This window comes from Prionailurus bengalensis, chromosome D4 (genome assembly GCF_016509475.1).
Source record: "Prionailurus bengalensis isolate Pbe53 chromosome D4, Fcat_Pben_1.1_paternal_pri, whole genome shotgun sequence".
Lineage (NCBI taxonomy): Eukaryota > Metazoa > Chordata > Mammalia > Carnivora > Felidae > Prionailurus > Prionailurus bengalensis.
The window spans coordinates 82,529,429-82,556,447 of record NC_057359.1 but is presented as its reverse complement, the minus strand read 5'-3'; the positions used below and the strand labels follow the sequence as shown (position 1 = coordinate 82,556,447).

The following is a 27,019-nucleotide window of genomic DNA, read 5'->3' as shown; positions in this document are numbered from 1 at the left end:
CTATAAATGGTAAAACACGGCAAAACTCGATACCGTAGTATATGGGACTTGAGAATACAGGTATCTTTGAGTTAGAAGCATCCTTTGTAGTAAAGCAAGGAGCAGAACTCAGGATTTCCATTTTCATGCTCTATCCCTTTTCCTGTTTTTAATTCAAAGTGCTTGTCTTACAAGTTTTCCTTACTTGGCTTTCAGAACAGCACAGTTTTTTTTTTTTTTTAAGTTTGTTTGTTTATTTATATTTTAAGTAATCTCTGTACACAATGTGGGGCCCAGACTCACGACCCTGAGATTTAGAGTTGCTTGCTTTACCAACTGATCCAGCCAGGCACCCCCAGGATAGCACAGTCCTACTTTATTTACCTCCTATCAGGCCACTCCTTCTCTGACTGTAGTTGTGCCTCTTTCCTTCTGCTCTCTCCCATTCATTAGTATACTTACTCTCTTGGTGGTCTTGTGGCTTTGCATTCTGCCTTTATCCTGAAAATTACCAAATTTATATCTTGATTCAGACCTCTCTTCTAAACTCTAAGTTGATACCCAGTTGACTACTTAAAATATCTAATCAGTGTCTGGGATTCAGCATGTACAAAGCTGAATTCCTGATCTTAATCCCAAAACTTGCTCTTCTTGCACCTTTCCTAACTCATCTGCTCAGGCCAAAAACCTTGATGTTGGTCCTGATGCTTCCAGTTCCCTCACACTCACACATCCATTTTGCTAAGTCCCGTCATCTTTCCTTTCAGAACATATACATAATCTGATCACTAACTTCCCAGTGGTTTCCATTCTTCCACCCTTGTCCTCTCTATTATGTGTTTCCACATGGCAGTCACAGTGATCTTTTAAAAGGGGCACTTGGGTGGCTTAGTTCGTTAAGCGTCTCAACTCTTAGATTTCGGCTCAGGTCATGATCTCTAGGTTCATGAGATAGAGCCCTGTGTCGGGCTTTGTGCTGACAGTGTGGGATCTGCTTGGGATTCTCTCCCTCTTCTCCACCTCTGTGTCCCTCCCCTGCTTGTGCAAGCACGCACTTTCTCTCTCAAAATAAACGTTAAAAAAAATAAAAATATGAGTCTGATAATTATCACTTCTCTGCTCAAAACCCTGTAAGGGTTCCCCATCTCATAGTGAAAGCCACAGTCTTTATTTTTTATTTTTATTTTTTTTAATGTTTATTTATTTTTGGGACAGAGAGAGACAGAGCATGAACAGGGGAGGGGCAGAGAGAGAGGGAGACACAGAATCGGAAGCAGGCTTCAGGCTCTGAGCTGTCAGCCCAGAGTCCGACGCGGGGCTCGAACTCACGGACCGCGAGATCGTGACCCAAGCTGAAGTCGGACGCCTAACCGACTGAGCCACCCAGGCGCCCCGAAAGCCACAGTCTTTAAAGTAACTAGAAGGACCGACCCCCTGTTTCAGGAGCTGACAGACTATCGCCCATGGACCAAATTTGGCCTACTGCCTGTTTTTGTATGACCTGCAAGCTAAAATGGTTTTTATATTTTTAAATCCTTAAAAAAAAAAAATTGATATTTGTGAGGTGAACATCATATGAAATCAAGATATCTGTGCCTGTAAATAAAGTTTTATCGGAACACAGCCAGTCTCATTTGTTCACATCTTATCTGTGGCTATATTTGCACTGCAAAGGAAGAATGGAGTGGTAAGGACCTTATGGCTTGAAAAGCCTAAACTATTTAATATCTAGTCCTTTAAAGAAAACATTTGTCATCCTCTGTCCTAAGTGATCTGGTCCTCACTCTTACCGCTCTGTCCTTGCTACCCTTTTCTCCCTCTACTTATCCTTCTCTAGCCCTCCGCTGACTTTGGGCTCCTAGTTCTCCACCTCACCAGGCACATTCTTCCTTTCCCTGCCAGGAATGCTCATTCCATACATGTGTGCTTGGCTGACTCCCTTACTTCCTCAATTCTTTGCTCAGGTGTCTCCTCAATAAGGGCTGACCATCTGCAAGGTTGCATTTCCCCTCGTATACTGCCTTAATGCACTTGCACTGCCCCCTTCTTTCTTTTTCATAGTACTTCACACCTTCTAACATACTGTTTAATTTACTTAGTTTTGTACTTATGGCTATGTTGTTTTTCCCTCTCTGCTCTTAAATAACAAAGGTAGGGATTTTTGTCTGTCTTGTTCACTGCTACATCCTAAGAGCCTAGAATATTGGCTGGCATATTATAGGTGCTCAATAAAGACTTGCTGAGATGCATTAAACTATTGGTTCTTTCACCAAACAAGCCATCTAACTGGGTGGCTACAGTTCTGTCATATAACTGTTCTGTCAAGGATTGGAAAGGACTGGTGTCTGTTTCAGTGAGGAGATGTTTTCCTGTTACCACTCTGGTTACTTGCTAACATCTTTTTCATCTTGCTCAGGGACAGTAAGTATTCAGAAAGTGTTCTGGTTCAATGTAGCTAGCTCCTACAGCCCATTCTTTTTTCTTTTTCTTTTTCTTTCTTTTTTTTTTTTTTGATGTTTATTTTTGAGAGAGACAGAGCACAAGCGGGAGAAGAGCAGAGACAGAGGGAGACACAGAATCCGAAGCAGGCTCCAGGTTCTGATCTGTTAGCACAGAGCCCGACACGGGGCTTGAACTCACAGACCGTGAGATCATGACCTGAGCCGAATTTGGACGCCCAACCCACTGAGCCACCCAGGCGCCCCTCCTACAGCCCATTCTATGTTAGGATTGTAGCCATGGGTACCACTCTTGTTTAAACTGTTAATTGGGAATGAGTGCCTGGCTGGCTCAGTCACTTGAACGTCTGGCCCTTGGTTTTGGCTTGGGTCATGATCTCATGGTTTGTGAGTTTGAGCCCCACATTGGGCTCTGTGCTGATTTCATGGCACCTGCTTGGGATTCTCTCTCTCTCAAAATAAATAAACTTAAAAAATAAATAAAATCTTAAAAAATAAACCCTGTTAGTTGATAAAGGACCTTTTGACCTGAGCCCAGTGTTGCAAGGCTTCAAATGACACGGTGGGATTGAGCTTTTCCATCATTCTAGGTATTTTGGGTAAGGATGAAAAGCTAGATTTTTGGACTAGGTATATGTAATTTGTAGGTTTTTTGGTTTTTCCTTATGTACCTTTTTTATGTAGGAAATGAAAGAGAATTTCCAGAGGAACATTGTGCAATTTAGTGTTATTTTTATTTGTGTGTGTGTGTGTGTGTGTGTGTGTGTGTGTGTGTGAGAGAGAGAGAGAGAGAGAGAGAGAGAGAGAGAGGGGGGGGGGAGGGGCAGAGTGTGAGGGGGACAAGAATCCAAAGCAGGCTTCATGCTGAGAGCAAACAGACTGATGCAGGGCTTGGACTCATGAACTGTGAGATCATGATGTGAGCTGAAGTCAGATGCTTAACCAACTGAGCTGCCCCGGCACTCCTGAAATTCAGTGTTCTTTTTGTGTGAGTATTATATATAAACTCAGTGCCACCATGTAGAGAAAGTTTATTTGAAGGTATTTGGGAGAGGAGTATTTGCTCTTTGTGTGTCTGAGTTGATTCATACCCTGTTGTATTCCCAAGCATGGTGCTGGGTACAGAATAGACAGTTAATTAGTACATATATATTTGCTTGTGAATCTCATTATCTTAAAGTGATCTTGGCATATCAGTGAGGTCTTTTTCTAATTTTACCTTACCCATCTTTTTTTTTCTTTTTTTTTCTTTTTTTTTTACAATTTATTTATTTATTTTGAGAGAGAGGGAGAGAGTGAGCACATGGGTGAGCAGGGGAGGGGCAGAAAGAAAGGTAGAGAGAGAGAGAGAGAGAGAACCGCACTGTCAGCACAGAGCCCCATTCAGAGCTCGAACCCACAAACGGTGAGATCATGGCTTGAGCTGAAATCAAGAGTTGGACATATAACCAACTGAGCTACCCAGGTGCCCTATCCTTTTCCTTTCTTTTAAGTTTGTTTATTTTTGAGAGGGACAGAGGGGCAGAGAGAGAAGGGGGAGGAGAGAGAATCCCAACCAGGCCCTATGCTCTGCTCTTAGCTTGACATGGGGCTTGGTCTCATGAATGAAATCATGACCTGAGCCTAAACCAAGAGTTGGACTCTTAGCCAGCTCAGCCCCCCAGGTGCCCCATCCTTCTTCTTCTTTTTTTTTTTTAAGTGTATTTATTTTTGAGAGAGAGAGCAGAGCATGGAGCCTGATGCAGGGCTCGGTCTCATGACTGTGAAATCATGACCTGAGCCTCTGAGGCCTGAGTGGGACTCTTAACTGACTGAACCACCCAGGTGCCCCAAAGCCTTTTACCTTTCAAGGTCAGTTACAAAAGATGTAACATCACCACCAAGAGTGTAATCCATGAAAGAAAAAGTTGATGAGTTGGACTTCATTAAAATTAAAAACTTCTGCTCAACGAGAGACTATTAAGAGAATGAAAAGAACTCTTAAAACTAAAGACCAAGAAAACAGACAACCCAATAAAAAAAAAAAAAATGGGTAGAAGATTTGAACAGGCCACCTTACCAAAGATGTCCAGATGTCAAATAAGCATATGAAAAGATACTCAACATCTTGTGTCATCAGGGAATTTCAAATTTAGCAACAGTGAGATACCACTGCACACCTATTAGAAGGGCTCAAGTCCCAAACTTTGACAACACCAAATGCTGATGAGGATGTGGAGCAGCAGGGACTCATTTACTGCTGGTGGGGATGTAAAATGGTACGACTGTGTTGGATGAAAGAGAGTCTGGAAGTTTCTCACAAAGCTAAATTAAACATTGTCTTGCCATATGATCCCATAATCGTTCTCCTTGGTATTTACCCAAATGGGTTGAAAACCTGTGTCTACACAAAAATCTGCATACGAATGTTTATAGCATCTTTGTTCATAATTGCTAAAACTTGGAAGCAACCGAGATGTCCTAAAGTAGGTGAATGGATAAAAAACTGTGGTCCATCCGGACACTGGAATATTATTCAGTGATAAAAAGAAATGTCAACTCATGGAGGAATCTTAAATGCATATTGCTAAATGAAAAAGGCCAATCTGAAAAGACTACATACTGTATGATTTTAACTATATGACATTTGGAAGAAGGAGGGTTTGAATAGGTGGGACATGGGATTTTTAGGGCAGTGAAGCTGTTCTGTATGATTCTGTAATGGTGGATGCATGTCATTATACATTTGTCAAAACTAGAATGTACAACACAAAGAGAGAACCCTAATGTAAATTATGGACTTTAATAGTGTTGCATAAACATTGGTTGTTCAGCAGTTGTAACAAATGTATCACACTGATGTAAGATGTTAATAATAAGAGAACCTGTATGTGTGTGGTATGGAGAAGGGGTACATAGGATTTTCTCTATTTTTCACCCAATTTTTCTATAAACCTGAAACTCTGAAAAAAATCCACTGTTTGAAAAAGCAGTGCTCGAATCCCCAGTAGCTGGGGCACCTGGGGGGTCTCATTTAGTTTAAGCATCTGACTCTTGATTTTGGCTCAGGTCATGATCTCACGGTTTGTGGGATTGAGCCCTGTGTCAGGCTGTGCACTGACAGCATGGAATGTGCTTGGGATTCTGTCTCTCCTGTATCTACCTCTACCTCCCTCCCTCCCTCTCTCTCTCTCTCTCTCTCTCTCTCTCTCTGTCTCTGTCTCTGTCTCTCTCTCTCTCAAAACAGACATTAAACAAAAAGAATAGTAACTGTCCTTCTCTATTAAAAAAAGAAAAGAAAAAGCAGTGCTTGATTAAAAAAGTGAAACACATGCACGTGCTTATACATATACATTCCACCTGCTGCATAAAGCTGCTCTTATTTAATAAGTAGAGCACACCTAATATTTTTCTATGCTCTGTTTTTAAATGTTTACATAACTCATGTGTTAACACAATGTTTTATTTGATATTTGAGGGCTTTTTCCCCCCTCCCTCCTAAAGCCATTTATTGAGCGTGTACTGTTTGGCAAATACTCTTAGATATTTTTCATTTAGTTTGAGGTAGATCCTATTTCCCCCATTGCACACGTGGAAAACCTCTGGCTCAGAGAAGTGACATGGCAAATCAGGTGCTTTAGTCTAGGCCCATTTGGCTCAAAAGCCTGTGTGCTATATAGACTTGGTAATTCACATAGACAGATTTTTTTGAGATTGCTAAAGTTTAGCCCCTAACATAAGTGTAAGTGCTTTTAGAGTGAAAATATTATTGAAGATTGTCTAGGTTTAAATTGGCTTTACTGTGTACTTTTGCTTTGTGTTTTCAATTAGGTTATATTACCTCTTTATGCTCTAGTTTCCTTATGTGTTAAATGGAGATAGTAATTGAAATTGTTGTGAGGATTAAATGAGTTAATATATGAAAAGCTCTTTGAACAGTGCCTGGTACAGAATATGAGTTACATAAATGTTACCTTATTAGTAGCAGAATTTCATTTCATAGATAAAAGAAACTGAGACCCACAGAAATGAAATGATTTTCTGAGTCATGTAACTTTCTAAAGTCACTTAGCTATTAAGTGGCAAAGTTGAGTTTTTTTTATTTCAAGGCCAGAATTTTATCTGCTGTTAATTGTTTTTGTTTGTTTGTTTTGTTTTGTTTTGTTTTAAGAAAAACTCTTGACTCTGAGTTTGGTTTGGGACCAGGAGGCCTTTGTCCTTGATTAGTTGTATGGCCCTTAATATCTATAGTTCTTTTGTAAGCTGAGGGGTGGGTGGCGTTGGGCCAGACGATTTCTAAGTTGCTTTTACAGCACCAGCAGAACATTGCTTTTATCATGGATTGTTGAACTGTGCTATAAGTCCTGAAGTTCCTCGAGCTGCTTGATGCATGCATAGGGTGGTTACTCTCTGTGCTAAATGACTGAGGAATGCTGTATTTTGACACTGGTGATCCACAGTTTCTCCACTAACATCACCTTTCTTTTTAATGTTTATTTTTTAGAGAGAGAGACAGAGCGAGCGAGCACAAGCAGGGGAGAGGCGGAGAGAGAGAAGGAGAGCTAGAATCCAATGTAGGCTCCAGGCTCTGAGCTGTCAGCACAGAGCCCAATGTGGGGCCCAAACCCCCGAACCATGAGATCGTGACCTGAGCAGAAGTTGGACACTTAACTGACTGAGCCACCCAGGCGCCCAAACAATTAATTTTTTTAATGTTTATTTTTGAGAGAGAGGGAGAGAGAGTGAGTGTGAGTGGGGGAGGGGCAGAGAGAGAGGGAGACACAGAATCCGAAGCAGGCTCCAGGCTCCAAGCTGTCAGCACAGAGCCCCATGTGGGGCTCCGACCCACGCACCGTGAGATCGTGACCTGAGTTGAAGTCGGACGCTTAACCGACTGAGCCACCCAGGTGCCCCAGCTCTTTCTCAGCATTCTTCCCTGCTTTCAGTCTACCATCTTAATATGGTTGAATTTTTGGCCTTACTTTTTTAGAGTGAAGCACGTGAACTTTGCTATCAGTTCTCCGCTGAACACATAGCAATCTTTTTTGGCTGCTGGATTCACAGCTAAATACTAAATGGTTGAATCTGCTAGGATGGTGGAGTAGGGTTGGGAATGGGAAATGGCCAGACTTAACTTGTGTAGTACGATCTGTGTACAAAAGGATCTTTGAGACATATCTTACCATGGGATCATGTTTCTTAACTTCTTTGTATGAAAAGACCCTAAGAATTGTAGCATGTGTGTGTTCTCTCCTTTGTGTGTTATGTGTGATAAAGTAACCCCCATTGATGAGTTCAGTTACATAATCTTTTGTTTTTGTTTTTGTTTTTTTTTTAATCAAGCTTCAGCTTATTTCAGGTGGATTTTGTGGAGTCAGGGAAGTTGGTTACAGGATATGAATAGTTTTGCATGTAGGTCACAGCTGAGTATCATTTGACTAAAATTGTGGGTTTGTTTTTTAATGTGCAGTATTGGGGAGTGTTATGTTACACCTATAACTTTCCTAGAAACCAAAAATTCAAAAGGATTTGTTTTTCTTTAAGAGAACAACTGATAGTATTCGGAAACTGTTACAGGCAAAAGTATGGGGTGGGGGAAGTTCCTTATTTAAAGGAAATTTAAAGGAAAGATATTGAGATGAAGAGGAAGCTATTTTTTGTGTTTATTTTGTGGTGTGTAAATAACTTCTGATATCCCTGATATCCACGTAGGTAATCATGTGTTCTGTTTTGATAGTTACTCTCTGTTTTGTTTTGTTTTTTTTAAACATCTTGGCTTATAATTTATAAGGATTTCATCAGTGCTCAGAAGAGTTTACTTTTACCTTATCTGGAATAAAATCTCATAAAGATGGAATAAAGGGGTAATAGTAATTAAGTCTCTGGGCAGAAATATACGGTGGGATTTTGACTACAGTCATCCATGGGTAATGAAGTCAGGATCTAGTGAATATTGAGGAATTTGGCATAATAGCACATATAGGCTAAAATCTGGGAGCAGGGTCTCTCAGGAGTTAGGGGAACAGAGCCAAAAAAGCATTCTGAATTTTAGGCCTAAAAATGATTAAAGAAGAAACATTGTGCCAACATGTACTGTCTGATGGCAATATCAAATGGAAAAGCTTCATGGTTTCAATTAATGGTGGTATTATATTTTCAGGTGGATTATCTACTTTTTGAATAGGTCTGGCTAATGCTAATTTCTTTTTTTTTAAATTTTTTAAAAAATTTTTATTTTTTTTGAGAGACAGGGACAGAGCATGAGTGGGGGTAGGGCAGAGTGAGAAGGAAATACAGACTCCACATCAGGCTCCAGACTCTGAGCTGTCAGCTCAGAGCCCAGACACAAGGCTCGAACCCATGAACTAGAACAAGATCATGACCTGAGCTGAAGTCGGGCGCTCAACTGACTGAGCCACCCAGGCGCCCTGTGGCTAATGCCAATCTCTAATTGAAAGTCTTATGATCAGTTGCAACATTGTTGCCACCAGTAGTGGTAGTACTTTTTCAGGTAGTACTTCTTTATTTTTTATTCTAAAAAATTTTTAATTTTATTATTATTTAAAATTTTTTTTTTAAGTTTACTTACTTTGAGAGAGAGAAAGAGAGCGAGCCTGGGCCAGGCAGAGAGAGTGGGAGAGAGAGAAAATCCCAAGCAGGTTCTGTGCTGTCAGCACAGAGCCCAACCCGGGGCTCAATTTCATGAACCCTGAGATCATGACCTGAGCTGAGTCGGACACTCAACCGACTGAGCCACCCTTCAGGTAACACTTCTTTACTGAATCTGTGTCTGTTAATGTATTTATCTCACTGAGTATGAGTCAGCCAGCTGCCACACTGTGGCTACCAGGGGGGTTACTTTTTTGGCCATATCACTTAGGCTCTCGGCCCCAGGCCTTCAAAAGATACGTTTAGCTTTTGTTTGAAATGAGGTCATTTTCCTCTATAAAGATTATTTCTTTTTAGTCAATACGCATGTTTATAAGCTCCACATTCAGATATGAAACTGCTTGTAAATAAGCATTTTTGAAAAGTTGTTTTTCTTTTTGTCTTGCAGGTGTATTCCAGAGAGTAAGTCTTTAAACACCTTTGCCATATTGTCTCTGAGCTGTCAGGGGACTCAGGCTTATGAGGAGGTACTGTCACACAAAACAGTGTCTAGTGAAGACGACAAGAAAGTGGGGAAAGGACTGGAAAAAGAAGCTAAAACACTATAGGAAACCATGGTAGGTATTATTCATGTTTCCTTAATTTAGTTCTAATAAATTCCAATTAGTTTAAAATCGGAAATGTTAATAACGAGGGCAAGTAAAAAACAATGGTGTTAAATTTTGGCTCTCGTGCATCAGACAAAGATGGCACTCCACTATTTAAGCAAAGCCAATGAGTTCAGATTTATTATGAGCCCTTTAAACCACAAGATGGAGCCCCATGAGCCTTCAGGCCATAAATTATTAAATACTCATAAATAATATTTTCTAATAAAACTGGTGTTAGCAAACTGATAGAAGGTTGGCTTAGGTGACCTTGAACTTGAAATTATGTAATTTTTCACTAGTCTTTTCTCTGAAGTTTAGTTTTTTCCAGTGGAAATTAAAAATCTTGAACCAGTCCTTTAATGAGTGATGTGAATGGTGTAGGAGTTTATGAAGTTTGAGTATTGAACTCAAAAAGTCACCTTTTCCCACATGCTTTCAAAGTAACAGGATCAAGTGTTGAGTGTATTGGGGGCACTGAATCTTCTCTCAAGAAACCTTGCTTGTTGTGGGAAGTTCATACTCAAATGAGATGTTAAATGAGATCGTAACCTTTGGTGCCTAGTGTATTAACTGGTAAAATGTGTTGAATTTTTTCCTCTAGTATTTTGGTTCTGGAGGATGTTGTGTGAATTTTTTCCCTAAGTATAAGTGAGAAAAGACTTAAAAAAGATGTTATAAGTGGGAGAAAAAGCACAAAAATATTAATCATCAGTATGTTTGAAATATGTTGTTTAGCAAGCCTGATGGTATTTCTTTAAGTGTTAGTTAATTTTTAAAAAATTTGTTCTAGGGATTATAACTTAGTTGATTTCCTCTTTAGAGAAGAAATTCTCCAAATATTTTAGTTCTGGATGGTGGGGCAAATGTTAACTTGGGATTTTCTCTGTCATTTAATTTTAGTTGAGATGTAAGAAAGGACACTGGGACTTGGTGTTTTCTCGAATATGAAATATTTGCCTCTTCAGCTCATTTATTTATTATAGTCTTGATATTTTTACAATTTATATGTTTTTTAATATTATTTGTCATAGTTGATAAAAAAAATTCCTTTCCTAGTTTATTCATTTTAAATTTAGGTTTTCTGGTGTAGTAATTTAATTGGTTGGTAGGTGTTTTCCAGTGCTCTTGCTTTACTTCTTAGATCTTAGATTTGAATGGTAACTTTCTGTTTCTGCATAGTTCTTTTCCAATTTAAATGTATAAATCTTTAAACAAATCCATTTGGACCTTGTTAGGGTAAATAAGATGCCCCCTCCTTTTTTTTGTCCTACCTCTTATTCTTCCATTCATCATTGTTTCATGCTGCTTGTCCTGTCACATCCAGTAGACTCATGGATTTAAGATTTTGGATTTAACATTGCCAGTCTATGTTATTTGTGAGGGAAACACCAAAGGTTTGTGGTATGTAGCGATATGTAATTTTGTTAAGGTGAAGCCAGTATGGAGGACTGAGTAATTTAGCTAACTAAGTAATTTAGTAACTCACCCTACAACTAAATAACAGAGAAGATCCCAAGTTAACACCTACCTCCCATGGCCTGCGGCCATCCAGAACTAAAAAATTAGTAAATTTCTTCTTGTCTAAAGAGCAAATCAAGTAATTTAATAATTTATCCCTAGAACAACTTAGCGTCTCCAATTTGTTATAGGTCTGTTTTGTTTTCTTGTTACTTATTTAGGGATATGAGAGTAAATCTCAAGAAATGATGAAAAAGTTTATTTCTTTGTGGGAAAAGGCTCCAATTAGAAAACTGGTTGTGAACTTTGAGCAAGGAGAAAATCTGGACAGAAATGGTTTTTATCTAGAAAAAAAGCTTTGTGATTGATTTTCATCCTTTTATTATATTTGAGGGTTTCAAAGGATTATTTACCTTTATAGTTTGCTTCATTTTATAGGGGACAGTAATACTATAGTATTTACTAGTGTCCAAATTAGTATGATTTTTAAACATTAATACTCAAAAACAAAACAAAAGAGACAGGACTGATAAAGAATTGAGAATTTTTTATTTTGTGGTAGCCTTTAAAACAAAATATTTATCGGGGCGCCTGGGTAGCTCAGTCGGTTAAGCGTCCGACTTCAGCTCATGTCATGATTTTGCAGCCCGTGAGTTCGAGCCCCGTGTCGGGCGCTGTGCTGATGGCTCAGAGCCTGGAGCCTGCTTGGGATTCTGTGTCTCTCTCTCTCTCTGCCCCTCTCTCTCATGCTCTGTCTCTCTCTCTAACTCTCAAAAATGAATAAATGTTAAAAAAAAAAAAATTTAAAAAACCCAACAAAATATTTATCATCGAGCACATAAAAGTTCATATAAAGACACTATAGCCACCCTTTAAATGGAATACTTTGGGCTTTATGGAAACTGAACTATCTTATCCCTGTTCATTTTGCAGTGTACTGTTACAAGTGTCTTCATGGTATTTGTAAATTTGGAAGTATTCAAAAGTTTTTGGAAGTGTGAGTCATGAGTGTGGAGGATATAGTCTATTAAATTTTCATGAAATTCATTCTATTTCTAGGCTCTAATCTGCTCCACTGATTTCTGGGCCAGCGTGTCACTTCAATTACTGCTTTTTAAATTTTTGATATTTTGTTTTCGTGTAATTATACCACTCATCCATCTTTGTAGAATATTTCTTGATGGTTTCATTGATTTTTCCCCCCCCAAAGGAGCTTTAAAATGATTTTTGTTGAGTATTAAGTAAATCTATCTTGAGGGGATTTTGATTGAGAATGTAATACATTTGTAGATTACTTTGGGAAGTTGATTCTTTTGCAGTATATATTTTCCCCCTTCTGGAGTTTGGAATGTCTCCTGCAAATCTATTTTAAAAATCAAGGCCTTGTACCAGAGGTTTCAATGCCAAATAGTAAATAGATTTCTAAAGTGATCCATAGTTTTTCTATAGTGTTGACACATAACTTTGTATTTTATATTATTACTGTATTATGAAATCTCAATTTTTTAAGGTGCCAAAGTCCTCAGCAATTTGGAAAGGAATGACTGGTTATCATGAGTCACCATCATGCATTTCTAGATACTTTCTCAAAGCTAAGAAGTATCTGTTTCTCGTAGATGATGTGTGATACAGATGACCTTTTTTGAAGTGGTATTCAAAACACTAGATTTGAGGTAAACGATAATGTGCATTATACCAAGAGTAACCTGGATGAATCTTAATCAAAACATGAAGGAAAGATCTCTAATTTTCTTTCTTTCTTTCTTTCTTTCTTTCTTTCTTTCTTTCTTTCTTTCTTTCTTTCTTTCTTTCTTTCTTTAATGTTTATTTTTGAGGGCATGAGTGAGAGAGGGTGTAGGGGATGGACAGAGAGAGAGGGAGACATAAAACCCAAAGTGGGCTTCACCCTGACAGCAGAGAGCCCAATTCGGGGCTTGAACTCACTAACTGTGAGATCATGACCTGAGCTAAGGTCAGATGCTTAACCGAATGAGCCACCCAGGTGCCCTGGGATCTCTAATTTTCTGATGTGGTTTAGTAGAATGAGGTTTTTCTTCATATTCCTGTGCAGTTTTTTTTATTGTCTCAACATTAATTGTTTCACAGTAGTTTGATAATTAATGCTATGATTTGACTTAAATATTCAATATTTGCATATCCTACTTTTCAGGTAATATTCCTTGTATTGAAGTAATTGTTTTCTTTCTTCTTCTGACAGAGATCTATTAGATCTTTTGCCAATGATGATCGCCATGTAATGGTGAAACATTCAACAATCTATCCATCTCCAGAGGAACTTGAAGCTGTTCAGAATATGGTGTCTACTGTTGAATGTGCTCTTAAACATGTCTCAGATTGGCTTGATGAAACAAATAAAGGCACAAAAGCAGAGGGTGAGACAGAAGTGAAGAAGGATGAGGCCGTAGACACCTATTCCAAGTGAGTGTGGCCTGACCTTCGTGGTGCTTTACTGCAGCGCTTAGAAAAGCTCAGGGTTCTCTTCCACTGAGCTATGTTAGGTTCTTTAGGTTTTCTCATTTATATGACCGTAGACAAGGAAGTAAATGTTTGTGGAATTTTCCTGAGTTACATTTGAAACGAAAGCAAGAAAAGAATAATAATTAGACCAGAAAGAGAAGATGGACTTGTTCAGGATGCCTTTTGAGAGTGCACCAAGCCCTTTAAAACTGTCATTTCTGGAGATTATGAAATGTCACCTTTTTCATGTGTTGGCTTAGCCTCCTAAATTCAGAAATAAATAGTTGTGTTTTGGGTCTCTGGGGAAATCATAAAATGTCATTTTTTTTAAAGGTATTTAAAAATCCTGGTGGAAAAGAGAGAATGCAGGAAAATGTGTTCTAAATGTATTTTTGACCATATCTACCTTGTTGATTCCTAGTGTTCAGCACAGTGTCTTGCACTTAGTAAATGCTCATTGGGTATTTGAGGAATGAATGAAGGACTAATGGGAGCCAGAGCCTTCAGCTTTATAGCAGGGTATTCTCAGTGTTGTAACAATAGTAAGAGATGAGTTAGATGAAGCCGCAGCATAACTGCAATCAGATCATGGAACTCTGTGTGCCGTAATAGTAAGCTTCTTGTCTTGAGCAGTGTCATTATGACTGGAATGAGTATGATTTACTTTAAAGGAGAAGCTCATTTGACTTACTGTATTTATAGGATTAAGAGCATTGCTTTGGCTGCAACTTATAAATTGAACATGGAGGTTCTAGAATTTTTTCTTCAGCTTTCATTTCTAAGTGTTAGATAAATAAGAGGATGAATGCCTGGGTGGCTCAGTCGGTTGAGTGTCTGACTCTTGATTCTGGATCAGGCCATGATCCCAAGGTTGTGGGATTGAGCCCTGCGTCAGGCTCCACGCTGAGCACAGAGCCTGCTTAAGATTCTCTTTCTCCCTCTCCCTCTGTGTGCACGTGCTCTCTCTGAAATAAACAAAGAAACAAAAGTGATAAATAGATAAACAATAGTGGGAAAGTATTGATAAATTGATTTTCTTCACTGACAGTGTAACCTTTTCATCTTCAGATGCAAGGTAATCAGTTTCAGTTTTCAGTTGAACCACATAATTCTTTAACCTTGTTAACTCTTTGCAGGTAATGTCTACATTGTGTATAGTCCTACCCTTGTCAGTTTGAAGGTTCTTGGCAGTAATTTTTTTCTTGTATATTACGGTTTTAAAGTAGATACTTCCAAATTTTGAGGCTTATGTTAATTAGTAGTAGAATCCAGTAATCTAGCCCCAGTCTCTGTGCAAATTGAATAGTCATGCACTCCATATTTAAATTGTACTTTGGAATGTGTTTATGCCCTTTCAAAAACTTTTTTAAAATTTTGATGAAATGTGTAGAACAAAATTTGCCATTTTTTTCCATTTTTATTTTTGTTTATCTATTTAAAAAATTTTTAATGTTTATTTTTGAAGGAAACAGAGCATGAGTGGGAGAGGGGCAGAGAGAGAGGGAGACACAGAATCTGAAGCAGGCTCCAGGCTCTGAGCTGTCAGCACAGAGCCCTACGCGGGGCTCGAACTCAGAAGCCGTGAGATCATGACCTCAGCTGGAGTCGGATGCTCAACCGACTGAGCCACCCAGGTGCCCCATACCATTTTGCAGTGAGAGAATCGCAAGCAGTCTCTGGGCTGTCGTGCAGAGCCCAATGTGGGGTTCTATCCCAGGAACCCTGAGATCAAGAGTCAGACAATTCATCATTTTTTTAAAAAAGTTTATTTATTTTTGAGAGAGAGAGAGTGCGTGCAGGGGAGGGGCAGAGAGAGAGCGAGACAGAGAATCTGAAGCAGGTTCTGAACTGTCAGAGCCTGATGCCGAGCTCAAACCCACGAACCATGAGATCATGACCTGAGCTGAAGTCGGACACTTAACTGACTGAGCCACCCAGGTGCCCCAGATGCTTACCCATTTTTAAGTGGAGTTTCATTTATTGTTGGAATTCAGGCCTTCTTAATACTACTTCCGTTGTTTATTTTTAAGGCTGGACAGACTTTTGAAAAGTGTTCCAGCAGACTTTTGCTTAACTGGATCAGGTCACTGTGTTTTTAAAAGTTTTTAAAAGATAATGTGCTCCACATTTTCATTTGGACTTGTAAATATAGCTCTATGTGTGGGTACTCTTGACTGTCTTTGTAAAGTCTTTCCCTTTTGTGAACAATCCCAGGCTGAGCACTTTTTGCAGTTCCTCCCATGTGGTAGAGCTCAGGGAGTGCAGAATGTTTGGATCCTTATTTTGTATAAAACAGAGGCAGGCACATCTTCCAGGAACAGAGCTGTTTTCTGATCATAAACACGAATTGAGCCGCTGATGTATGCTAATTACTATAGAGGGCACCAAAGTGGGTGAGGGCTAGCTTCTATTTATTAAGCACCTTCTATTGCCAGGCACTGTTAAGCAGCTTGTACCTGTGTACTCTTTCTTTTTTTTAAACTTTTTTTTAATGTTTATTTATTTTTGAGAGAAAGAGTGCAAGCAGGGGAGGGGCAGAGAGAGAACGAGACACAGAATCCGAAGCGGGATCCAGGCCCTGAGCTGTCAGCACAGAGCCCAACTCGGGGCTCAAACTCACAGTTCATGAGATCATGACCTGAGCTTAAGTCAGACGCTTAACTGACTGAGCCACCCAGGTGCCCCGCCGTGTGCTAATTTTACAGACTACTCAAAAGTCAAAGAAAGGTCCCACTATTTATGTTATTAGGAATATGAGGGCTCTGTTCTTAATGTTAAGTAATACCCTGTGTTTGCTCTACAATATCTCCTATATTTAAATTCAGTACTAAAGTTGGAGTTCATTTCTCTGCTCAGTCTTGCTGTCTTCTGCCTAAGACCAAGCGTATCCTAATTATGATATAGAGTTTAAGTAGCAAGTAATAGTGGTTAGTTAATAATGGCTCGCATTTATTGAGTGCCAGTTACTGTACCAGACTGTTTTTCACATTATGTTATGACAAATCTGTTAGTCTCTGTGATTATCGTTTCCCTCTTCTGCCCCCATTTTACTATAGAATTTTCAGTTGCTTCAAATTTGCATATGAAAAGAGTAGCTCAGAATCATTAACAAACTTTAACTTGCTTTAGGTCAGTGAATGAGTGTGTGTGGTGGAGTCAGGATTCCTATTCATCTGTTGGACCACAGGTCCAGTTTTCTTAGCATCTTTGTCTCAAATTTCTGTGACTGTGTAGATCAGGGAGAGATTGTATGCTGGTTCTGGGGACCAGAAAAAACTTGATGAAGGAAGTAGCATTTGCAGTAGGCTCAGAGGATGGCTAGGCTTTCTGCAAGCAGCTGAAAAGTGGGGGGAAAAAAATCTCAGCAAAGATCTAGGTGTGAGAAAGCATCGGGACCATTTAGGGAATGATAGCTGTTGTTTATTGAGCTATTAATATATGCCGGGATCTGGGCTAAGTTCATTACTTACATTAAATTACATGATATTCTTAGTACCACTCTGTAAGGAAGGTATTTTTTTTTCTGTTTTACAAATGAGAAAGTAAGTTCAGAAGAGTCAGGTAATTTGTAATTTACCTAATGTCACCATAGTGAGTGGCAGAGCCAGAATCTGGACCAGGAAGTCATGTTGTCTTCTCAGTCGCCTCCCAGGATGCTAAATGTTTACTTAAGTGTTCAGTGGGACACCTGGAAAGAAACAGGCTAAGTGCCATCCATGCAGTGCTGTTGGAAGATTATTCTGGTAGTGGTGTACTATATATAGTAGATTGGAGGTGGCAGAAGTTAGTCGTTAAGGCCAATGAAGAGGTGGTTATTGAGGTAGTCTAGGTGAGAGGCACTTCGAGCCTGAAAAGAAGCTAGTTTGAAGGCATTTGTTTGAGGGTGATTGTGGAGGGAGAATTCATCACTATTACTAGTTTGGGGAGAATGAGAAGATGAGAGGACAGGGATACAGAAGAAGAAAGAATCAAAGGCGATGGACTCTCTTCTTAATATCAAATAATTTCCTATTTGGATCACTTGCTTTAAAACCCTTTTTCTTTCTGTATTCATACTACCCTTACAGTTTTTTTATTGATTTAATGTTTATTGCATCTCGAAGGTGTGCCAGCCACTTAACCAGTCTGGATTATTTATAACTTCCTGTCTTGTTTCTACTGCCACAATTTGTTTCTCTCCCTTCTCCTTTCTCCTTCTCCACTCTCCACTCTCCACTCTGCTGATTCTCTGCCCTAGCCAGAATGACCTTTTCTCTCTTTAACCGTATCAAGACTGCTGAAGTCAGACTTTCAGATTGCCTTGCTTGACCTCTCTAATTTTGACCTCTTCTTTCTCTGAACTTGGGAAGCAACCATAACAATGTAAAGAATCCGAGTGTTGTGATTACACCAACTTAAGTTTGAATCCAGGCTTTGTGTTTTACCATCTCTCTGAACTTGAACAATTAGTCAGCTTTTCTGAGATTCACATTCCTTGTCTTTTAAATGCAAACTTGTTGTGAAGTTTATTTTATTTATTTATTTTTTTTAAATATTGGCTTTTTCAACGTTTATTTATTTTTGGGACAGAGAGAGACAGAGCATGAACGGGGGAGGGGCAGAGAGAGAGGGAGACACAGAATCAGAAACAGGCTCCAGGCTCTGAGCCATCAGCCCAGAGCCTGACGCGGGGCTCGAACTCCGGGACCGCGAGATCGTGACCTGGCTGAAGTCGGACGCTTAACCGACTGTGCCACCCAGGCGCCCCATTGTTGTGAAGTTTAAATCAGAGTTTGTGACACACAGTTTGTCCCTTTTAAGCAGGTTACTTTTTGTACTTAACTACAGTGTAAGCCTCAGAAACAGGGGAGATTGGATTTCCTTTAGTATGTTTTCTGTTCTCAAAGGCTTACTTGTTGAATGACTGCTAACATTAGTTACATTTTTGCGATATGGGAAATGAACCAATAAGAGATTTTTAGTATTAAAATTAAGGATAGATGTTCATATTATTTTGATGCACTAGTTCATGACTATGTTCTTTGAATGCTTGTTCTTTTAGCCACAGCTGGATTTGGAATGCATATACTGGCAGAATATCTTCGGTTTCTTCCTTCATTCCTCAGCTTTTTAGTTTCATTGCATTATTCTGCTTTCCCCATAATCTTTTGTGGATTCCTAGAATGATACAGCTAGAAGGCTCATGTAGCTGATAGCTGTTTTGCAGTTATGGATACTGAGCCAGCAGGCTCTACTCTGCTCTAAGAGTAGAGTTCAGGTCTTTTAAATTTCCACCCTGATGCTCTTTTTCAGTATACTTTGGTGTTCAGGTTTTCACAAATTCTTTAATTACTAATAAAAAGATAAAAGGAGGAAGTTTAAAAATAATTAAAAAAATGTTATTTAGGGACTTTGCTAATAAGCAGTATAGATGTAATAAAGAATTAAAAGATCTGTAGTGTGAAATATGCTCCCTATTGATTCCTTAGGGAAGATAGATACTTTATTAGTCTTAAATCCGAGACTTAATTTTTGATCATATGAATATCCAGGAAGCCAAGTGATGATTAAGTGATAGTTTGAGAAATAGGTTGTAAAAGTAATCATTTAGACTTTTATTTTTAGGGATCAAGGTGGTCGGACATTGTGTGGTGTAATGAGGATTGGCCTGGTTGCAAAAGGCTTGCTGATTAAAGATGATATGGACTTGGAGCTGGTTTTAATGTGCAAAGACAAACCCACAGAGACCCTGTTAAATACAGTCAAAGATAATCTTCCTATTCAGATACAGGTGAGTACAGTTTAATTGCACCTCTAGGAGAATTTGTAAAAAGGTGAAAACAGGTAGTGACCTTGATGAAATCAATGATAAGAAATTGGTAATAGTAAAGGGTAGGGTACAGACAAAAGGAATGCTGCTACTCTGGGTCAGTGACTCATCCATCACATTTAAAACAAACTTCTGCTGGTTAGCACTCAGGATATATTTATCGGATTAAGATGGCCCTTCAGTTTTCAGGTGTGCCTTGCTCACAGGCTTCATGTTTTTCAGACTAGGTCTCTCAGCATTGTAAACCTCTTGGAAGGGGTGGTATAATGCAGAAAAGATCAAAAAGAGCCTAGACAACTAGAGACTTTTGTAGGTGATAACTTTTCAAATTGAAAACTCAGTTAATTTAATAGTCACCCATTCATTCATTCTGTTAATGGAAAAGTCCCTGTTAATTCCTTGTTCCAAACCTTTTTCCAGTTGGATGCTTTTAGAAAATTTTGATGTTGGCATGCCTTTTTGGCGAATGCTGTTGTGAAGTCAGAAGGCTCCTCAGGGCTGAAGACAACAGGTTGGTCTGGGGCTGTGGCCACCCTAGGACCTGCTCTGCCAGTCTGCTCCAAGGCCAGCTGCATCACTGTTTGAGGAACCGTGATCACCTTTCAGTTATAGATGTGTTGTCAGTGGTATAATTAGATTGTAGCTTTTTGATGATTTCATATTGATAGTCCTTATATTCATGTCACATAAATAGATAACAGCCCACAGAGTCCCCCAAAGTCCTTTGAGTTGAATGCTCTCTTTTCTTTAGTCGGTTTCTTTTGTAAGCAGGCTCTTTTTTTTCCCCCAAGTAATATGAATTCTAAATTTGTTTTTACTTGCTTTGTTACTGGATAATTTTCTTTCATATTTACCAGTTGATCTTCAAAGCCACCTTCCTGACTTTTTTATCTACTGTTCTTGGCACTCAAATTTGTGTTACTTATTGACATGTTTACCTATATTAATTTTTGGAGCACTGTTGTTTCATTTTGCCTTAGATCTTAAGGTTTTCTAGGTTACTGAGCATATATTTGGCTTTTCCATTTTCATTTCTCATGAAGAAATGTTTTTGGTCTTTCAAAGGGTTAAATTTATTATAAAAAATATTTTAAGTCCGTTTGTTATCATTTGGGAAGGGAGAGTGGTGAGCGACGTGGAGTACAATAGGGCTTTGAAGAAACAGCTCAATAACGAATTTCTGGCTAATTATACTTTTTATTACTAGCATGTTAATAAAATTCCTCATTTCTGTATTTTATGTTTTAAAATTTAATCTGTATTCCTGCTTTTGTTATGGTGAACACTGTTACTCTTAAATCAAATCTAGGGTAAAAATAGTAGTCCCAGGGTGGGACATGGAGGCTTTCAACCATCCCACCTCCACTTCTGCTCCTGCAGTGAGTCCTGTTTCTTACGAGAGTGGTCCTATTCCTCAGCTGTGCCAGGGTGGAAAAGGGGTTAGGAACCAGGACTATAACAAACCAAAGTTCTTATTCTGAAAATCTATCACATGTCTCCAGTATTGATATGAGAGAGATTGGGTCAAATTTTAGTCTGCAGTAATAGAGCTTTCTCTGTGCAGATCACAATTGTGTAAACTCTGCATTTTTTCTCTCCTCGGCGAGGGTCTTTATTTCTGGGCACCACAGTTTTAACATGTTTTTGTTGAGCTCTCAAGTAAGTGTTCAAGGGAATGACCCAGGAGAGAGTGCAGTCTCTGTAAACCATTTTAAATTTGAAGAGACCGGGGCTTTTTAGGCTAGAGAAGACAAAAAGAAAAAAGACAGATACCTTTTGATCTTTGAAGGGCTTCTTAGAGAAGGTAAAAGAGGCCTGAACTCTTAAGACCAGTGGTAGACATTATAAGAGAGGTATTTCACTTTAACATAGCCAATAGTATTATCCAGCCCTTGAAACCAACTGCTTTGTGTGATGGTTAGGTCCATTACTATAGGTATTTGGGTAAAGGTATCCAAGTGAAATGGGGACATAATTGTACCCCCATCTCAGATTAAACTGTATACATGTACACATATTTGCCAATATACATACACACAAACACACATATTATTACTATTATGGTTAATATTTCAGAAAGTCATTTTAAGTGTGATTTCTGCCTTTACTCTCTACCTCCCTATTGTTTTCTTGGTGTTTGTTTGGAAAATCAGTTTCTGATATGATAATGATCTTATTTTCTTATGAATTAAAAAATCTTTTTCCTTAGCACTTACCATAGGAAAACTTTCAGTAATCTAACTACCTTAATTAATTAAAGTTGTACCATACCTTTTCCCTATATACTCTTTTCTAGGTCGATTTTAGAACTTCCTTGAACCCAAAACTTACACCATGGTGATCCGCATGCATAGGTGAAAATTAGTTTGACTAATTCTCTGCTCCACATCATTGTTATTATAGTGGCAATGTGAGCAGTTTTCTGCTTTTTCTCTATAATCTAGTTCTGGTTTTTCCAGTTACTGTGTGGTCTTTCCCTTCCTTGGTTTCCTCTATTCAAAATTAGGATAGTGAATTTTCTATTTGCTACCTTTTTTGATATAAATGTTTAATGGCAGAATGCTATTTTTATGAAAATGGGTTTGAGTTCTTTTAGTGCACACTAATGAGGAGAAACCTAGTAGTGTTTCCGTTCAGCTATTTATGTCAGGTAATAGATATAAATTTCACCACCAAGAAAGACCTTGTATAAATTATTAAACTATATGTTTAATGTATAATGTTAAGTGTAATTTAATATGTGATTCTAAATGTTGATTATTTTGCGGGAGGCCCTTGAATTACATGCATGTAATTATATGTTAGATGAAGCAGTGTGTTTTCCTATGGATGTCAGGTAACTTGTCCCATAATGATAGGTCTCACTGGAGTGATCTCTGAGACCTACCTGTTCTTTGGGAAAAGAAGTTACTTGTTTATACTGATTTTTTCCCTGGTAAGTGCCAATGTAGAGATCCTTTTTCATTCTTTCTTACTTAGTTCTCTTTAAAAATCTCTGTAATCTTATATAAAAGTCAATTAATTTTATATTTGTATGTCCTTAGCAAGTAGGAGTTCTTTTGAGATGGTCCTGTCAAAAAGGGATGTGGCTTAGAGAGCATTCTCAGCAATTTATTATTGTACAGTTGTTCTCTGTAAGAATTTCAAGAGTAACAGTATACCTGTTATCACATAATGATGCTGTTGGTATTTTACTTTCAAATATTAGAAAGAATGGTTTTAAAGATTGTTTAATAATTGCAAAGATGGTTGACATTGTGATTGCTTTTTGAGGGGTGGAGAAAGAAGATTTGTTGGTAAGTTGGGAGGAGGGAGAAATGTTCTTCCTAAACTAAAGAGCTATTAAAGACTTTACTCCAGCACAGTAATACTGATAGTTAATAACATTTGAAAACTAAGAGTCATTCATTTTTTGAGATCTTAATCTAATTGGGTGTTTTTGAAATCTTGGTGACTTTCAGAAACTCACAGAAGAGAAATATGAAGTGGAACAATGTGTAGATGAGGCTTCTATTATAATTCGGAATACAAAAGAGCCCACGCTAACTTTGAAGGTGATACTTACTTCCCCGCTAATTAGGGACGAATTGGAGAAGAAGGATGGAGGTACACATGTATATATATATTTGTTTTGTTCATGTAAGACCTCTCTTGAATGCTATGTTAAGTGTGCTTTATGGATTTCAGAAGTAACTATCTTCATTTGTTTTATACCTCTCCTAGTAGTTTAAAAAGCTTTATTTCTGCATAATCGCCATATTTTGCAAAAATGTATACATTTGAGATATACGTTAATTCAAAAAATCTGTTGATTATCATGTTGGTCTTAACTCTGCTTTTGTTTTTATACTACTTTAGTATTTTGTTTCACTTTGTCTACTATTGCATTGTGATTGGTATCAGCCCATCTATTCTATGTAGTTTGGCTATTAGGATTTGTAGTTTGATTTTAGGATTAAATGTCCAGAAAAATACTGCTTTCGAATTTACTCACTTGTTTCAAATGACTCATTTGCACATTGCTTTTGACTTCCAGTAACTATTATAATCTTGTAAGATTTATGCTTTACCTAATTGTCCATGTGTAAATATGTTTTATAATGTAAGAGATATAAATTGGGGCATTGTTTTCTAAAAATTAATCTTTAGTACATTTTTTTCTAGGAAGTTTGTCATCCTGTTAGCATTCTATATATGACATATGTGGGAATTACGCCTTAAATTAATTTTCTTCTGAAGTTAAAAAGCATTCTTGTATGGATGGCAGTGTTGTCCTCATAAAAGTAGAGTGAGAAGTCTATTCAGTTTTGAGAAGGAATAATGGGCTTCTTTTTCTGATGTTTTTATCCTGTCAAGTTAGCTTGTTTCTGCCTCTCAGTCCTATCCCTAGGAACACTTGCCATGTGATATTTGTCCTATGTCAGACCTTTGACCAACTGGCCCCTCTCTGTCATGACAGTTTAGAGGCAGTGTGGCCTTTCTGGGCCAGTGGGGACTCCCTGTTGCTGTTTCTTCATCACTAGACATTCAGCAGGTCCCCTCCCTGAAATACCAGTGCAGTAAGAAATATTGGTCAGTTTCCTTATTTATGTCAAGTTGATGATAATAAAGGTGTAGTAAAAGACACATTAGTGATGTTAGAATTGAGAGTTTAGGCAGACATGACTCATAAGATCTCTTAAAGTAAAAGTGATAGACTCTTTTTTAAAAAAGTTTTTTGGGGTAACTAAAATCAGCTGTACCATACCCCACAGATATAAACTAGACACATAATGAGTCATATTTCAAAATTAAAGTGCATCCAATCTGTAATTGGGTTTATGCCAGTACTTTTTCTTTCTTTCTTTCTTTTTCTTTTTTTTTTTTTTGCTGTATATAGTATCTGTCATACCTCTGAAGAACCAATCTTAAGCAGCTTAATTTCTTTAACAGCTTTACAGTTCACCATTAACTGTAGAACTATAAAATGATTTCTGAAGTGTCAAGATAATTCTGTTATTTCTGGTAAGCTGTGTTCTACTTGACCCTCTAGTGTAAAGCCAACCACTTCTAAGAATAGTTATAATTATAGGTATTATTAACAATAGAGATAGTATAGAGAGGTGAGAAAAAGACTGAAATCGCCAAAGACTAGATTAATTATACATCTGCTTGTAGCTGTAGGTATCTCTTTTGTTATTTCTTTGAAAATGTTAAGAGAACATAAGGCTTTCTTTTTTTCCTCATGGTTTTGTGTACTTATGTGAGATTATGTCATAGTTTTCTGTGATACCCTTAAGCTTAGTCTGTTACCTTTATAACTTTAATTTCTGTTCACAGAAGCTGGAAACAAATTCTTAGTGTACACAACCCTTACTAGAAGACTAGTTATTGTAGAATGGAATTTGTAGTGAAGTGGGAGAGTCATAGTCTCTGTTCAGGGTGTTTGGGTTACTAAGGGATCCCAATACCCTTATGAGCTGAATCTCATCAGTTGATGTTAACATTATTGTGTGGGATCAGATAAGGTGAAAGAATCTGCCTGGAGGTAATGTGTAAAACACATTACTTCCTCTCGTTTTGAATGGAAGAAAGATTTGCTTTGCAAATATTGTCCTTAACCTCCCAGCTATGTTGACTCACTGTTATCTCTTATAATTTGCACATTTTGTCTAACCTGGGCTTTTTCAAGATTCCTTTTGATCTGCGCTGCAGTTTCGGGTATTCCTGAGCAACTTTGAGGGTCCAGCATGACTGAGCATTTGAGACCTGGGCTGTACGATTCTATAGGACTTGTTTCCTCACACCAGACAACTCCTCCTGCCTTGATGCAGTTCTTTTCAGCTGCATGGGGTAAAGGTACAGGATTCATTTGGGTTCCAGAAATTTCTAAGACTGAGAGATATACCCCTTTTCAAAATGTCCACTCAGTTTTTTTCTCAAAGTTTAGAACAATATGTGATGTAACTTTATTTGAGGAGACATTTTCCTATAGAATCTCAACATCTCCCCTCCCCACAAAACAAACCAACTATTCACAATACATATACACTCACATCATTCTCTTCCCTCTCTTCACTTGCTACATATTTGGGTAAAATCTTAAAGGAAAAAAGCATGGTTGCAAGCAGGGAGAAGCAGAGGACTGGGGCAGGTGAAAACATCACACCTAGCTCCTCAGGGTTGTCTCTGCAGAAGTGGGTCTAACTATTCACTCAGATCACTGTTTACGTTTTCAGTGGCCAGACTGCGGAGTGAATCTTTTTGGTATTGTTTACTGTTTCACAGGTAAGATTCCTCCTGTGCTGTCAGTCTTCTTGCCATACTCTGACCCTTTACTTGAAGGCCCTGTAGAATAACCATTCCCCATTACCATGTGCTTCCTGCTAAAGAAGGCATTGGAGAAAAAGCACAGACCTTTGTGCCTGGCAGTCAGGTGTTCAATTCTTAACTCCATTAGGTACTCTTTTTTTTTTTTTTTAAATTAAGTGTAAGGGCGCCTGGGTGGCTCAAGTCGGTTGGGTGTCAGACTTTGGCTCAGGTCATGATGTCATGGGTTGTGGGTTCAAGCCCCATGTTGGGCTCTGTACTGACAGCTCGGAGGCTGGAGCCTGCTTCAGATTCTGTGTCTCTTTCTCTCTGTGCCCCTCCCCCACTCATGCTTTGTCTCTCAAAAATAAATAAACATGAAAAAAATTAAGAAAATATATTTTTATTAAGTTTATTTATTTATTTTGAGAGAGAGAGAAAGCACACGTGCAGTTGGGGAGAAGCAGACAGAGAATCCCAAGCAGGCTCTGTGTGCTGTCAGTGCAAAGCCTCACTTAGGGCTTGAACCCACAAAGCGTGAGATCATGACCTGAGCCAAAATCAAGAGTCAGACACTTAACAGACTGAGCCACCCAGGCGCCCGTTAATTCCATTAGGTATTCTTACTGTGTGATCTCGGACAGGTTTCTTCATTTTAAATTGCGGCTAATAAATACTTGAGAAAGTAGTTTGAGGTCAAATGAGAGAATTTATGTAATGTGAGCTATACAATACCCAGCACAAAGTATTTGCTCAATAAATAGTGGTAGTTACACTTAGCTTCCTAAAAAGATTCCCAGTGCAAACTCACTCACTCAAACTGCCTTGAGTTCACAGTGAGAATGGCATGTACTTGATAGCTCTGAGGAACTGAACCCAAACACAGGTAGACTCTTAACCATCCACTGAAGTGTAGTATTAGAATCGGTATTCTGTATTTGCTGCAGTGCTAATCAGTGCTAATCATGAGCTGATTTGTTATAAAGGTTATGACTCGTCAAGGGTAGGTATGTTTTTCCTTACCCGTGTCCTTTATCCCTAGTGCCTGCAGTGGTACCTAATACATAGTAGGTGGCCACCCAAATCTGTTAAATGCATTTTTATAGTGAGCACATTGCCAGATTAAATAGGACTGTCTGGTGTGTAAGAAGCATTAACAATGGGCATCTTGATATTCAAGCAGTATATATTGAAGATTTAGCTGTGTTAAAGTATTTTATAACTTCCTGTGTTAGAAGCCTTTCTCATATATAATTTAACCTTCACAGCAGCCCTATGAGGTAAATAATTGCCCTGTTTGATAAATGAAG

At 38.4% G+C, this 27,019-nt stretch overlaps 1 protein-coding gene across 5 annotated transcripts in view; it reads left to right on the top strand.

Annotated features, from left to right (window-relative positions):
- Positions 1–27,019, top strand: part of LOC122474956 (spermatid perinuclear RNA binding protein) — an 86,687-nt gene that overhangs the window by 4,024 nt on the left and 55,644 nt on the right. For all 5 annotated transcript variants that reach the window (XR_006295056.1, XR_006295054.1, XR_006295053.1 and 2 more), the window contains exons 2-5: positions 9,475–9,643; positions 13,353–13,573; positions 19,217–19,382; positions 22,883–23,027. Coding sequence is in view for 1 of the 5 variants with exons in the window: in XM_043566381.1 (XP_043422316.1) it covers positions 9,641–9,643; positions 13,353–13,573; positions 19,217–19,382; positions 22,883–23,027 (535 nt within the window). In the remaining 4 variants the exon portion in view is untranslated. The remainder of the gene's footprint in view (positions 1–9,474; positions 9,644–13,352; positions 13,574–19,216; positions 19,383–22,882; positions 23,028–27,019) is intronic.